This window comes from Styela clava, chromosome 6 (genome assembly GCF_964204865.1).
Source record: "Styela clava chromosome 6, kaStyClav1.hap1.2, whole genome shotgun sequence".
Taxonomy (NCBI): domain Eukaryota; kingdom Metazoa; phylum Chordata; class Ascidiacea; order Stolidobranchia; family Styelidae; genus Styela; species Styela clava.
The window spans coordinates 10,413,780-10,430,824 of NC_135255.1; the positions used below are offsets into that span (position 1 = coordinate 10,413,780).

The 17,045-nt window shown below is 37.5% G+C and overlaps 1 protein-coding gene across 3 annotated transcripts; it reads right to left on the minus strand.

The window, feature by feature from the left end:
- Positions 1–459: 459 nt before the first annotated feature.
- LOC120331317 (uncharacterized) lies at positions 460–12,348 on the minus strand. Of its 3 annotated transcripts, none has more exons than XM_078114078.1 (3): positions 2,510–2,904; positions 1,994–2,209; positions 460–1,909 (listed from the first exon to the last, which is right to left on the minus strand). In XM_078114078.1, exons 1-3 carry the CDS (start codon positions 2,866–2,868, stop codon positions 1,690–1,692), a joined length of 795 nt encoding a protein of 264 aa, XP_077970204.1. In that variant the 5' UTR covers positions 2,869–2,904; the 3' UTR covers positions 460–1,689. The 3 variants fall into 3 exon arrangements, 1 of the variants encoding a protein (XP_077970204.1); XR_013476851.1 differs by lacking the exons at positions 1,994–2,209; positions 2,510–2,904 and adding exons at positions 10,703–11,588; positions 11,976–12,348 and having other exon boundaries at positions 1,790–1,909; XR_013476850.1 differs by lacking the exons at positions 460–1,909; positions 1,994–2,209; positions 2,510–2,904 and adding exons at positions 8,619–10,614; positions 10,703–11,588; positions 11,976–12,348.
- Positions 12,349–17,045: the final 4,697 nt, after the last annotated feature.

The following is a 17,045-nucleotide window of genomic DNA, read 5'->3' on the forward strand; positions in this document are numbered from 1 at the left end:
TATTTCCATGGAACGTCGAACAATCAGTCCACGAGGAACAGATGGGCGACTTGTCACGAAGTGCTTGACATCTTTGTGTTTCCAAAAACTGAATAACGAGTCTAAAAAGATACATTTATACGTTAATATTCTACGCCAGGTTTGCGTGACTAACGCGAGTAAACTCGCGATGTTTTGATCACTTTTGGGTTTTCTCCGACTGCGGCACGCGAGACCACACAATTTTTTTGCGGCCTTTCAACCTTGGACCCCCTGCCTTAGCTCAGGCCTAACTAAGGCCGTTTCATTTTGAAGTGCCAAAGATTGGGGATTAAATTGAAAATCGTACCATCATATTGTGAATGAATCTAACGCCTAAAGTCGCTTCATCTGAGAACCACGCTCCAGATAGTCGCAACTCTCTGAAAAAAATAATAGCTTATAAAACAGGTTAATCAATAGCACATGCTTCCATCTTCAAGCAATTGACGCAGTGGTTGTGATGATAAGCAATTTTGAACAGCAGCAATTATTTAGCGAAACAATTCAATTCATCATATATATTCACTTCATGTACAAAATTAGTATGTGTGGAATTTATACCACAACATTATGGGAAGTACCTTTGACTATTTAATGTAATAATGTGGCAAGTGTTGTAAATCATCTAGATACCTTTAGCCATGCGTAAACGGAATTAACAAAGGTAGAATTTTCCAGTGCAGCAGTTCGAAATTTGTTGTGACAACAACATTCTGTATATATTATATAACATTTAAAAAATGCAAGCATATTTTATTTCAGTTTAATTTACAAATTGGCTCAAGATTTCAATCCAAGCCCGCAAAAACAATGCTGATCAAATATCATGTTCTATAACGAAGCTGATCATTGATATGTATGCATATATATTTGTCTTCTGATTTATTCTTAAACGTTAAATCCTTAGCTATCTACTACTCTACTACTGCTGATTCGTCAAACTATTAAAAGTTTCTCTCCATATAAGAAGCAAATAAACCATATCGAGTTGTACTTGAGTGCATGGCTCATTAACTGCTCGTTCATGCTCCAAAGAAAGCAACAACAATCCGAGGCGTTTTGTCGTCGTTACCTAATGCTGAAAAAGCTGATGCTGTTACATTCAAGTTTATAGAATATTTACGATTTGGTACCTCTTTGCATACATATTACTTCTGATTGCTGCAACTCAGTTTTCATTCTGAAGAAATATATATATATACCACATATATCGCAACCATGTTGCAAAAAGTGATGATGATTTGATTTTGAAGCTAAACGGTTTTGGCACTAGTTTGTATTCTGCAGTCCATAATTTTGGCAAAAATTAATTATTTCTCCCTAATTTCGAAACTGGATATAAACAACGTTTATCGATTCTTCACGCCAAATGCTCAAAAACTATCTAATTTTCTAACGTGAATATACATAGCACATGCAGCAATTTTGTTATGAAATCAGTTCTCAATATATATCAACCAGGATTGTTGTTTTCAATCAAATGTTCTTCAAGTATTTTTACTTCATTTGATACATTTGTGAGGGCCTGAACAATATATGGTATCGATGAATTCCTTTGCAATTTTAAAAAATTTCAAGACTTTATGGATACAAGGTTTGTTGAATAGGATTGTGTTATTAATTAGCTTTTTTAATTAGCTCTCTTAGCGCATTCCAGCTGCGCAAAGTTTATGCTGTTTCACTCTTCTCGATGGGTATTTCGGAAAGAAGAATGGTTGTTCCACAAACAATAAATTCAGCGTCTATTATAGGAAACTCCCAAACGGTAGCTTCAGATTCCGTTGTATTCAATTCCAAATCCCCGTCATCTTGTGGACCATGAATGTATTTGCTGTTGTCAGTGCACTGGATTGTAACTCCTGATCCCGATGAAGTATGTTTGAATTTTCTGTTTCGACACAAAAATACTGGTTACTTCGTTTGCTATTATAAAAAATATAGTTACTAGCCACAACAATTATAAAAGTCTTACGCCGCATTGCTGGAATCTCCAAAAACTAGTTCTTTAGTGATGTGACAATTGCCGGACGAAAATTGAAATATGTGGCCGGTACTGGGTGTGATTGTCCAATACTGTGTCGCACTGGTCTGTACTTGTTGAACAGGATAGTTATTGACAGGACCAGAAGATAACCATTTCTTCGATTCGGTACCATGTTTTATTTGTGCGCTATACGATGACGCCAATCTGAAAAAGAAAACATAGGATTGGATTGATTAGTATCGAAGACTTTCGGATTCAGCCCGAAACAACTTTCTTCCACCAGCTTGCAGTAACATAGTGAAATTGCTGTAAAACAAAAAACAATTCTATGCAAATTATCTCCATGTAAAAACTACATTTAAAAAATCGAATCGTTTTGAAAATTGGTGATCGTTTTAAATGTGAAAATGCAGTCATTAGTGTTACTTTTGTATTTATTTACAAAACTCATATAGGTAAATGAATAATATTCTGTTTTTCTATCACAGAACAACGAATATTTACATTCTCTTTTCGCTTTGCTTTTCCATCGGGTATTCCATTGTGACTTCATTATTGCTTTCATTCATGTTGTAGGTTACATAGAGTAATCCATCTGCAGAAGGCGAGGCAAATGTCCAAATCGGCTCCTTTTGTGAAGATGTTCGATCTATTTTCCAAAAATGATTTTTAATTGAATCATTCTTGACTCTAATATGACCATGTTTTTTTACAAATTTATCTCGGATCCATTTGTTGTAGTTTTTGTCGCTAATCTCGAATCCTGATTGTTCCTCGCTTTCACTGCAGCCTTGATCATTTCCTTTGTTAGAAGTCACGGATTTGTTAGTTATCCTGCCTAATCTCTTGCTGAACCATTCCATGATTATTTTAAATTGACTACTTCAAACAGAAAATATCTACTTGAAAAAAAAAGTAATACTTTTGTTAATACTTAATAATATTACCGTTCATGGAAATAACGACTGTATATATAAAATAGGTGAATTGAATTTGATTCAAAAATTACAGTTTTGAAATTTTACTTTGAGAGTCTCTTATCCAATTATCCAACCGAGGAAAAAAATTCAATACATGTTCTAAAAATTCAAAACTCTTATCGTCAAGTGTTTACGAAAAATGAAGTGAATGGGTATAATTGAGGTATATCTTAACTTCATGGAAAGTACCACCGACTATGCAATATAATAACGTGTTATATTACCTATTGTAAAAATACCTTCAGTCATGCGTAAATAGAATGAACAAACGTTAGAATAAATTAGCGCTGTCATGGATAACTCTGGGATTGATTATCGTTGTGGCAAAAACTTGCTGAGTACAATAATTACATTTACGAATGGCAAGAATGTAAAGTTTAAGTTTACAAATAACCTGATCTGTTCCGACACAAAAATACTGGTTACTTTGTTTGCTATTGTATATAATATAGTCACTAACCAAAACAATTATAAATATCTTACGCCGCATTGCTGGAATCTCTAAACACTAATATTTAGTTATGTGACATCTGCCGGACGGAAATTGAAAAAATGTGGTTGGTACTGGGTGTGACAAACCAATTCTGTGTTGCCCTGGTTTCTACTTGTTGAACAGAATAGTTATTGGCAGGATCAGAAGATAACCATTTCTTGGATTCGGTACCATGTTTTATTTGTGCGCTATACAAAGACGGAAAACTGAAAAGAAACATAAGACTTTATCACATGAATCCACCGATATTGATAAATGATTGTCCGAGTGGATCTACAAACTTATGATGCAAGGATGATGTGGCAAGACTATTCTAAGCTATTTAATCATCTTGCTACAGACTAAATCAAATGTATTTGTGTCACATTTTGTCACTTTCCACAAATTAAATAAAATTTTTAAGTTGTAGAAATGTTCAGTCGCAGAAATTGAATGGCATTGATATTTCAATCGTTGACTATATTCTGCATGTGCTTGTTATTTATTTTTTGGACACTCATTTTTTATAAAAAAGTACAACAGAAAATATCATGTCCTTATGTGGGTCGCGCGCAATCAGGTAGTTTGTACCCCATAAAGATCCACAGCCACAGGTATGGCATCGGGTAACACGAAAAACAGAACCCATAATTTTTGTTAATTACCTCTACTACGAAAATAAAAAAATAACTTTTCAAGGTTTTAAGAAAACTAGGACGCTTTGCACAAACGTTATGTTTTTTTTAGTTTATGTTCTAAATGAAATTGGCGTAGAATACAAATTTGCATATGTTGCGTGGAACTGTGAAACACTTACTTACTTTTTGCTGAAGCGCACTTTTTGCTTGTATGACATGTTTACTGGGACACAGTACCTCTGTCGGAAGCCTTATGGCTAGCTTCTGATGGCTCTCGTATACAATCTCTAATAATTATTTATCACTATTAAGATATTTTAGTTATATAATTCTGCAAAATTATACGATACTCACCGCCAATAATAGTAGTGCCATAAATAAATTACCCGATTTTTTCAAATATATATTAGGGGAGAGTGGGGCACGGTGGCCCATGGGGCACAGTGGTCCAATCCACTCACTAGCGACACCGGTGGTCGTACCGGGCACGTGACCAAACTGAAAAAAGTCACGGTCAAGCCTGTTCTCTAGGAAATTTATTTGCGCCGGTAGGTCGTATTGGAAAAAGTTAGGAGACTTTCGTTGTTTTTAGGTGGCCAAAGTAAAAATAAATTGCCGGAGTTTTTTCTTCTAAACTGCAGCCCGCATGACTTTTGTCGCCCATATTGGCATGCCAGGTAGGTGCCCCACAGTGGCTTATGACGGGGTATAAGATAGATCGGCACTCTAGCCTACTTGTCGTGAGAGGGTCAATTATCCCAAAATGGTGGGCTTGGGCACAGTGGGACATCAACCACGAGTACACACTGGGACGTGTCCCACTGAACCCCTCCACAGCTCTGTAGGGTTTGAGGGACCTAGAGTAGCCTACCTTCTGTCCCCGCTCCTGCTTGCTAGTTGCAATGTTGGATTATCTTCCTATTTCAGAGCAATGCTAATTGATTTAAATAAACAACTAGCAAAATGCCACGTAAAAGTAAAAGAAAAACCTCCATAGGACAGATCGATCCATTGGTAATGAAGAGAGCAGCGGAGCAGGTGATTCATGAAGGCAAAAAACTGCGTACAACTGCAAGAGAAAATGCCATTCCCAAAACAACCCTATCAAGGTACGTCAAAAAACTGAAGTTTATGTCAGAAAGTTCTGTGTCCGACTCAGCGCCCTCAGATAGCCTCGAGTATTTTCGTCCTAACTACACGGTAAGAAGAATATTTTCGGATGAGGAAGAAGGTGAGCTTTCGAGTTATCTGCTACAGGCATCCAGACACCACTACGGGCTTCGAAAAGACGAGGTTCGAGAGCTAGCGTATAAAATGGCAGTTAAAAATGGAACAAACATTCCGCGGTCATGGGTTGAGAACAGTAGGGCAGGAAGCGACTGGCTGTACGGATTCATGCAGTGTCATTCTAGACTCTCTCTGCGCAAACCAGAAGCCACAAGTTTGTCGAGAGCTACCAGTTTCAACAGGAAAAATGTTGGCGAATTCTTTGATAACCTTGATTCCGTAATGAAGCGTAACAAGTTTGAGCCAAATTCCATATATAACATGGACGAAACCGGGTTAACTACCGTTCAAGTGCCGTCCAAGATCATTGCCGAAACAGGTATAAAGCAAGTGGGAAAGATTACTTCGGCCGAAAGGGGACTTCTTGTGACAATGATAGGAGCAGTCAATGCACTAGGAAACTCCATACCTCCGTGCTTCATTTTTCCTAGAGTCAACTTCAGAGAACATATGCTGAGAGGTGCGCCACTTGGTGCAGCTGGGTTTGCAAACAAATCTGGTTGGATAAATTCAGAAATCTTTCTTTCATGGATGAAACATTTCGTAAAACATGCAAACTGCACACCTTCAACTCCCGCACTATTATTAATGAACAACCACAAGAGTCACATCACGATTGATTCTCTCAATTACGCAAAGGAAAATGGTCTGGTTCTCCTCACATTTCCACCCCACTGTAGTCACAAACTACAGCCTCTGGACAGGTCAGTATACGGGCCGCTGAAACATTACTACAATAACGCCGTTGGTGCGTGGCTAACTCTTCCAGAACATGCAGGCAAAACTCTTACGATATACGATATCGCCGGAGTTGCTAAAACAGCATACATTCGTGCGTTCACGCCTGAAAATATTCAGTCGGGATTTCGGGTGTCTGGAATATTTCCGTTTGATCGAGATATATTTGGCGACCATGAGTTCTTGTCTTCCTTTGTTACAGATCGCCCAGAACCAAAAGAAGATGATAGCGAAGAGTGTCAGGCTGCGCCAAGCAACGCCGATGTAAGCTCTTTGCCTGGGACCTCCGGCACTACTGCACATTTCTCACCAGAAGATGTCAGACCGTTCAACAAAGCCTGTCCGCGAAGAAAAAAGTGTGGGAGAAAGAGCTCAAAGACGCTTGTTCTCACGGATACGCCGGTGAAAGAGGCTTTAACAGCTAAATTGACTAACTCACAATCCAAAATCAAAAGCTCTAAGAAGAACCCCAAGCGAAAGAAGGCTGCGGCACCTGCTGAAACGAGCAGTGATGAATCATCTGTCCCCTTGAATGACGATAGCGATCTGGAAAGTGAAGTTGATTCCCGTGTAGACGATAGTGTAGACCGGGTGGCAGCTGTGGGGGATTTTGCCATTATTAAATTCAGTAGAAGGCGTGGTGAAAACGCGTTGCATTACGTCGGTAAAATTCTTGACAAGGACGACGACGAGAAGGAATTTGAAGTTATATTTATGCAAAGAATCCCGTCGAAAGCAACAAATTCCGCTTTTGTTTTCCCCGAAGATGAAGAAAGCACATTCGGGCTGGATGAAGAAGATGTAGTCTGTCGCCTTGAAGCTCCAGTTAAAGTTGGCGGCACGGCAAGAGCTTCCAGACACTACCGATTTAGTGAAGATCTCACACAATGGAATATCCAGTAGGTTTGAAGGACGAATAAGGGCTCGATATTTTAGCGAAATTTCTTTCCTGATGGTGTTTTGTTCTTTATAAATTATTTCCTTCACAGTGTCCCACTGTGACCCAACCACCGTCCCACTGTATACCGACGTCGGGGCACAGTGGGACAAAATTTTTTTTTAAAAAAAACTGGCTCACAGGAAAAATATTCCCATTGAGCAAATTCTTTGGTAGGAAATAAAAAGTTCGTTTCTCTTACAATGTAGTCATATGCTTTAGAAGTTGAAATAGCGTAGTAAATAGTTCGAAAATCGCCAAAGAAAAAATGAGGGCCACTGTGCCCCACTCTCCCCTACAAACTTTGGGTGTCGTTTCTCGATAACATGATAAGGTACCAAGGCCCAACAACCATCATGTGGGTGACAGCCTAGCTAGCCTCGACTAAGATTTCGTTGAGAATTTTAAATTTAACCAGGTACTGAACTTGTTGGGGGACATGTAATATGAAAATTAAAACGAATGCAAACGTACCGGTGCCCGTGGCAGTTCAAAGACTGAACAACGCAATGAAAATGATGTCGCAATGAAACAAGAGAGCTACGCCCAAATATATGGATACGTCTGTTCGCAATACAATACGGTTTACCGTACCGTCAGATCACAGTCTACAAATATATTCACACCAAGCGAAGCAGTTCAGTAGGACACAAAATGGCGTCCGATGTCCGCAGAACGTTCAATGACGTCATAGCAACAAAAACAAATCTCACAGAGCTAACAGAAATATTTAAAATGAATAAAAGTAATAGCCTTCTGGAGAAAAATTTCATCTTTAACCACTACAAATTTCAAAGCAATTGGTCCAGTGATCAAAGAGAAAAGCGGTTTTTTAATATTTCCACTAGATGTCCAAAAAGTGTCAAAGAAGAACAAGAACAACATAACAACAAAACGATCGTTATGTCCACTAAACGTGTCCAATAACCAGATACGCAACAATGAACAGATCGGAATAGTTGCCGGTGCTATAGTTGAAATGAAAATAATCTATGATGTTTGACAGATTACAAAAACCATTTGGCAAAAAACTTTATATTTGTGTAGAACTGCTTTTGGTTGATACCTATTTGTTTTTTCGTCTCGCGGAACACCAAGATACAAGATGGTGGAACTGATAATGAAAAAAGGTGTAATGTATTCACTTTCTGCATCAACTTGCAAAACCGGGTTTTTACAGAGTCTTTCGAGGCTTACAGTTTTAAGTTAACAATCCATTAAGAAGGGTGGTTTCCAAAAATTTAGTCTAAATTTGACAATTAAACATTAGACCGTCCGTCAATGATATTGAACCGTTAACGAAAAGGCCATGCTCTACAAACTGACACGGGGTCTCTCAGCCTGTTTAGATAGCAAGGCCTGCCTGCCTGTTTGTCGCCAGTTTGGAGACGACTCAGAGTGCAATGGCGACCTATTCCTGTCCCGCGGAACACTCCGAAGAAACTCGAGTAACAGCAGTGTTTCACCGAACGCAGTTTGAGAAACACAGTAGAAACTCTATAAATATAACTTGTAAATGCCCTAATCCGTTCCAAGCTGCCACAAAACTCGGACATAATGTTTGTATTCATTGTAATAATGATTAAAACCCATAAAAAATACATGTTGAAATTAGATTACTGCATATAGTGAATAGAAAAGGTACACATGGGAAGAAAAAATCATATGAACAACGAATAAAAACTACTTACGGTATATTTGTTTTCATTCGGCGTTGGCCAACTAGGCTAAGCGGAGATGGTGGATAGTGGGAGGACGGCGGTCGCAGAAAGTGAGAGGAGGCGTTTGGCAGCTAAAAGAGAATGCAATGTACGAAAATGAGCACACGCACGTGAAATTCAAAATTAGAATTTACTTTATTACTTCCTCACTTTATTTTGCTTTTAATTCTTTTTATTTTTTTTTCATTTCAATATCTTTTGTTTCAACTATTACGCGTCTCCTCACTGGATTTCGGGCTTTCATTTTTAAATTTGCTCACGAAACCTTTTCACGATTCAGAAAACGCAAATGTTATTGCGCGATCATCGTCATAATCAAACGAGTGAACTCGATTAATGTTGGAGGATTTAGAAAGGAAATCGTGTTTTAATTTTCGAGTCGGCGCGGATTTTAATATTTCATGTCGGCAGTTATGATTTTATTTTTGGTTATAAATTAATACCGTCAACTTAAACTGAACGATATTGTCATAAAAGACGCCGGTATAACGATAAAATCCGCGATAGATACTAAATAATATTTAGGAGCAATTTTATACGCTCCAAATAAAATATTTTCATTCAAAAACATCCTTACGTTGTTATAAACACTTTCAGTCGGAGCCAATTGAAATCCTTTCATGTCGACTGTAATTTATTGTCCCGTCGCACACGGCTGCCTTTGATTGCGATAAAAAATGAAATAATTGTACAATGTTTTAAATCAAAACGTGGACCGCGGCACTAGGATATGTGCGCCATATTCGGTATTCGTATAAACACAAAAAACGATATTCGAAGGTCGAACTATTCGAAAATTCAATTCAGACTGGACATCTCTGCATCGAGCACTACAATAAATTAACCTAAATTAAAGAAATATCACTACACACGTTTTTTGTTTTCGGTTTTCAGCCTTTCGTATGTAGCAAATCTTAAGTTGGTCGAAGCAATATTTTTACGAAAAGAATTTTTGTAAGCATACATTATTTTTAAGGTTGAAGGGATTGAGATTTTCAAAGTTATACAAATTCATTTATTCGACTTCATTCCAATTTTTAATCTTAAATCGGTAAAAATATGAAATTATTACCCTGAATGAAAAAATATGAGATCTATAAAGTTTAACTGACATTATTATAGAACAAGCCTTTACAATTTAAAACGATATAAAATGAATAATAGTTTAAAATTGATTGTCGAGGTTGGGGCCCCTAGGCTGTAGCCTATCTTGAATAATGGTTTATCCGGCCCTTGTTCGATTCCCATGAGGAAAGTGACAATGTGAGGGATTGTTGGACTTCTTGTTAATGTCTTGTCGGTTGCATCTTCCTCCGCCAACCACGATTGCGGACGCATTGCACTGAGGCTTGAGAAGGCGTGTATTGGCAAGTTATCGATATGTGTGGCATTTCGAGAGGTTTATTGCGAATAAGAAGCAATTGGCAATATTTTATATCCATTTTTCTCGTTTTAGTTAACCTATTTGATACAAAAATATGAAATAATACAGCTATTTTAAACAAAACAGGCAAAAAAACTTGATCTAAAACAATTATTTTAAAACAATTCTTTTTTAATTAATTCCTATAACTTTAAGCATCAATTCCTATTCATGTACTCTAGATTAGAGTCTACACTTTCTCGCCGTGATAAGGAATTCCGGAAAGCCATATTATATTGGTTGTTCCAACAACATTAAATGCAGCGTCTGTTACAGGAAACTCCCAAACAGTAGCTCCAGATTTCGCTGTATTCAACTCCAAATCCCCGTCATGTTCAGGACCATGAATGTATTTGCTGTTGTCAGTGCATTGGATTGTAACTCCTGATCCAGATTGGTTATATATGAATTTTCTGTTTCGACACAAAAATACTGGTGACTTCGTGTACTATTATATATATATAATATAGTCACTAACCACAACAATTATAAATATCTTACGCCGCATTGCTGGAATCTCCAAAAACTAGATCTTTAGTGATGTGACACCTGCCGGACGAAAATTGAAGAATGTGGCCGGTACTGGGTGTGATTTTCCAATTCTGTGTCGCACTGGTTTGTACTTGTTGGACAGGATATTTATCGACAGGACCAGAAGATAACCATTTCTTGGATTCGGTACCATGATTTATTTGTGCGCTATACAATGACGGGAAACTGAAAAAGAAACATAATATTTTATCACAAGAATCCACCGATATTGATAAATGATTGTCTAAGTGGATCTGCAAACGTATAATGCAGGGGTGAGGTAGCAATACTATTCTGAGCGATTTAATCATCTTGCTACAGACTGCCAACAGCCACTGCCCATAGTTAAAAATTTATTGCTAAAAATGATTACTAAAAATGCGCGGAGGCCAACAGTTTGCCTCTGACTTCAACGATGTAGAGCAGGGTTTCGCAATTTGTTTTTTCGTCTTGACAATTGAAAATTGTTGTTGTTGTTGTTATATGTTTTATGGTGCTTACAACTTCAGTGGTCTTTTGCACCTTTGATCAATTCAAATTCAAAAATACTAAAATAACATATAATACAATATTTACGAATATATAATGATACAATTGAATCAATTACAATAAGTAATTATTTCTAAACATTTCTGCCCGTAAACAAAACAAATTCGATAACAGTGTCAATAATGTCCATGTTACTAAGCACTTCGTCCAAAGTCATTTCCAATTTAAGTTTTCTGGCTTTGCTAATGACTTCCGTATTCCATTTTATTTTGTATCAAAATATGATTTTGCTTCTGAGACGGAAAGTGGCAGGATTGCATCAAGGGCCGACGGTCGATGATATTGAACGGTCATCGAGAAGGCCGTGCTGGATTTATAAAATAACAAAAAAAAAAATCACTACCTTGCTATAGCAATAACTCGAAATATGGCTAATTGATTCACAAATGTTGACAAATTTACTAATCGATTCCTGTTTTATTTTGGAAATATGTGACTTCATTAACACATTTTACTTGGTGTTTATGTAGTATACTCGAAACAACAGCACTCATTTGGCTTGTGACTAAGTGATCAAACAGTGTAGTCGCTCGCCTAGCTTTGGGCATTGGAATAAAATTGTTGAGACTCGTACTTGACTCAAGATTTAAACCTTGGGATCGAAAATTGGTGGGCATCGGACGGGCGTACCTTCAGGTGAATTAAGAATTTAATATACTGAAAAGATGGCTTTTATATTGGAAAGCAAGTATACCTTGCTTTTATGACTTCGCTCTTTACCATTTTTTTCATTTTGACTGTATTATCAGTTACGTCCAAACTGTAGATTACGTAGAGTAGTTGTCCATCTGCAGAAGGCAAGCCAAATTTCCAACTTGGCTCGTCTAGGGTAGTTGTTCTTTCTATTTTCCAAAAATGGTTCTTGGTTGAATCATGTTTTACGCTAATGGGATCATTTTCTTTCACAAATTCATCTTTAATCCATTTGTTGCCGCTTCTGTCTCATTTCCTGATTCGTTGTCGCTGGCGCGTTGCTCGACTTTACTTTTAGGAGCCACAGCTTCATTTTTCTTACCGCAACATCCGAAAAGACACATCGTTTATTATATTTATTGCGCTGAGGAAAGAATAACTATCAATCAACACAATGTTAAATTGACGTATTATGTTATCAATAATCGGTATTGCCAGAAGTTAAACCAGGGATGAGAAAGGTTTTTAGATCAGGGGCCAAAAATTTGGTCAATCTGGACTGGCGGGCCAAGTAAGTGTGACGTAAAAAGTTACATTTTATGAACAAAATTTACATTGTTACAAAAGCAAAAAATGGGAAACAATAAACCTCTTGCCAAGACTAAATTTAATCGCAATCTCAACAAATCACTTCAGCTATTTTTTTTTAGCCAAAACATGAAAAATTTGGTTCTAGTTTTGTTGCGGCAGCATTAGGCGAGCAGATTGAATTACTCAACGGGCCGGATTTGTCTCGCGTGCCGTAGTTTTCCCATGTCAGAGGTCAACAATACTTAAAAAACTAAAAGTGCCGGACGACACAAAAGAGCAACAGTTAGTGAGACGCAAACAATTCTACAACGCGTGTGCCAGTAATTATTCCAACAATACAAAATCATTCCGAATAATACGTATACGGGGGTGTATTAATATCGCGCCCAAAATTAATAAGTAAATCGAAATATGACTTCGAAAATCCCTACTCTCTCGTAATAGTCGTTTTTGCATTTTTACAATCTAGAAAAATACTTTTTGCAATATTAGGTTTTGTATATGAATACTGAGTGTAATTTCACGAGAATGTGGTTTGTAGTATAATATATACACAGTACCAGCTTAAAAACATTTTTGCAAAAATCACTATTGGTAAAACATCTGGTGCTAAATTCACAAAACTTTTTCGCCCACCTCGAAGCTTTCTGTAATATCATTCAACCTCATCACAATTTTGAACCTACGTGAATCAATGATCATTGTCTTCATCTTAACTATTTTATATATAAGAAGTATATATATTTTCCTTACCAACAATTCGTCGTTTTTATAAACTTTTGTTAATACGAAGTCCATGGACGACAAACAGTGGCCGTGTGCCACATTGTGCTAAGCGTTAGGAAGACGCTCGCCATCGCACACCTGATTACCCTGCGCGGTACCCAGTTTCGAATCCCGCGGGAGTAGGGGCGGACACTTTCCATAATTCTTTTTTTTTTGGGGGGGGGGGGGCAAACTAGGATATCCTACCGAAAAACACCGCGCCAAAGTCGGAACTTCCCATTGCCGTCTGCAACAAGCACCGCGATTACGCGTTCGTTAAAAGAGCCGCCTATTTAAGCGTATAATGATTTTTCTGTCGCGTAAAATATTCAATCCATGACAGCCACGAGATTCTAAAATGTCCTTATAAATTAATTTAATTGTGTGCAACGTAACTCGCGGTTGCGACTTCTTGCGTCAAAATAAAAATATTACTAAACTAAAGTACCATGGCGATTATTATTATTATTATTATTTGGGGGTCAGGGGGCGACCGCCCCCCTTCGCCCAAACCCCCGGGTGTCCGCCCCTGCGTGGGAGATGATTATGTGCAAGGGGGTTCGACTCCTCGCCGTATGGTGGTTCACGTAATCTCTCGTAGGTTACGGCTTCCTCTATCACCAATTCCGTGCATCTGACAAATGACCTGCTAGCTAATTCCATACCCAACATGGAATGATAACCGAAAGAAAGGCTATTCCCTTTGCTCTCAACCGAGATAGATATGTAACTCTTATCCTTCTAATAAGAGACAGTTATCCATAATGTCAGCCTTTCTACCACTATAAACTTGATTGACAGAATTGTATTGAAATTTGAATGACACACTGATGCTATATTCAATTTCCATTTGATTGCTTCCGCCTATATTACCACCTATTCCGGCTATTGTTTTGATTCTTTTATTTCGAAAGCGTACTGTTTTTCTATTTCAATTTCCTCGAGTTACTTGGCTTTCTGTGATGGAATACATTCATCGTCATCTAATCATTTGGTTTTACTCTGTTTTTTTGTTTTCATATTGTTGTACTGAGCTTTAATTTAATGAGTGTGAATCAAGTTATCTGCCAACTTTATTAAAAAAAGTCGATTTACCTCACTCATTTTTCAGATATTAGCGATCAAAGCCCCATGTTCTCAGCAAGACATTATTCGCCGACTCTCGATAAAACTTTAATATCAATGCATTGATGAATATGTATATGACGTTACAAAGAAAAGGGATTTACCACTTTATGGAATTTATATTTGTAATCCTTTAAATTGTGTCTAAGTTTTTTTTCCCTACATTTTTATTATTGGTGATTTGAAAAATACGATCGCAGACAGTATAAAAGTTTTGTAATTTAGTCTATGTTCGTGATTGCGGTTGCCAATTTTTTATATACGCTACAAAATCCACAGCAAAGAGAAATAACAATGGCTCGGTTGCAAAAAAACCGCTGAAGTTCGTCATCGCAAAAAAGCATGCATTAAAATCTTATATATTAATCAATACCCCACCCCTGTGATTATTAAGTGCAATATTATGTCGAGCCACCCAAAGATCAATAAAACTTGTTGACGACTCCCGAATCAGTGAAGACCCGCAGTGAAAAGCGTTATGTTACAAAATAAAATAAATACAAAAAACAGCTTCAAGAGCCTCAAGAGAGTAAACGAGAATATCGGTCAGAGACCGAAGACTTATCGATCGAAAGTTAGGGGATCCCAAAACAGCGCTTTTACTCCATAGTGACACCTTGTGTCCCGTCACTAATTAATTAATAACTGGCTAACTATACGACATAATTCGCCCAAAATCAATAGGCTTCTGGTCCGAGATATGATGAATGCACCGCGAATGCAAAATATAGAGCAGATTCAATTTCGCTTTTGTGAGATATCGCGTGCATCTAACAGACATACAGACAGACAGACAGACAGACAAATACCTATCAACATATTTACCGATTAAAATCGATAAGTAATAATGCAAAACGTACACACAGCGTTATTTTCTCTCTTCACTGAACATACGGTTCGCGTTGTTTAGCTGTAAACGGGGCCAAAATATGAGCTACTCTTTTTTATTCTATGGATAACAACAAATTTACCTGAATGTTTCGTTTCTATCGTCACATAAATTTCAGTGAAATTGGATATTAGAACAATTCTCAGTTGATCGGATTCGTAACGGGTTCACTACTGCAACGCCATTGTTTCTTTTTTTTATATGTTGATATAATAACTGAATGAAGACACCGCGTGTCTACCAAGTATTTTACCGAAGCTGAATAAGATCGCGGTGCTCAAATACATGGAAATGAATTTTAAAAATCGGCGTCATATGAATATACGTATCCGTTATAAAGGTGTCATAGTGTAAAATCTATGTATAGTCGGCGGTGAACAAAAACATATCAGTATTTTACCATAGCAACTTGCATTTGAATACACTGCCAAGAATTTGAATAGTTGCGCAACATAGAGCATTCGATTCTGGGTTTTAAGGGGGTGCATTCGCGATAGGCAATGAAACACCTTGTGATAAAACTACCTTAATCAAATTTATTATGGAAATGTGACGGTTAAACATGATAATATTCCGTCTATTCATGAAGAAGTCCACTTTTCACTGATGCCGATTAGAGCCACGCACAGTGCAATTTTCAAAGGCATACTTGTGGGGTAGCGGAAAGTTCAATCAGTTCACAGGTGGGTGTCTCCAAAATGCCGTGTCCGACTTGTACCACATGTCACACTTAACCCACGTGTATCACGTGTCCCACCACTTGTCCCACGTGTACCACTTGTACAAGGTGTCCCACTTGTGCCACATGTCACACCCAACCCACTTGTACCACGTGTCACACTTGTACCATGTGTCCTACATGTCACACTTAACCCACGTGTCCCACTTGTTTCACGTGCCCCACTCGGCACTGAAATAAAAAAATAAATTAATTGTGCGTTGGATTTCCCTATGTAACCATTTCTTTATATTGCTGCCGAAAGTTTCAGTGTATTCATTACACAAAGTTGTAAACGCGACGCGGATTGTGAAGGTGAATTATCCTAACTTGCTCTATCTAACCACGAAACAACACGTTTGCAGAAACTACCATAATTTGATTAAAAAAGTGTCTCGGCAGAACATTTCGTCACGCTAATAACCGAATTGCGTAAGACATTTTTGGCGATTTTGAGTTTTTTATAAATTAGGTATTTATGTAATGCTGCGCACCTGTCTGTTAACTCAGATTTTATTTTAAGAATTCCGAAACCCATAAAAATGAAGATTTAGTATGACATGCACATTTGTGCAATTGCATCGTCATAATGAATTATCATTGTTGCCGCAGGACTGTCGTGACATCACAAAGGCAAAATAACCTCGACGAAGTATTTTCGAGTTTTTGCATCTCGGATTTTAGCTTAGCGTGTATTAATTTGAATTTATATTACAGTATAGGAAGACGTACACTTGTGATATTCACTGTCCGAGTCCAATTCACCTTGGTTGGCTTTTATATTGGGTGCATTGCTGTTTTATTCTTTATTACTTATCGATCTTAAGATCGCAGTTGAAAATAAAACATTAGAAGTCGTGAAATTTGGGAGAGAAGTATAACTCACGGATGTCAGTAGCGTCAAAATCGTTTATATATAAGTACAAAAACACGCTCACCTGTAGCGCCGATCAATTGCATTAAATGTGAAACTAGTACTTGGAATTTAATGTTTAACAAGTTGATTTGTAATTGCCATTCAATGAATATTATTAACATGCGCC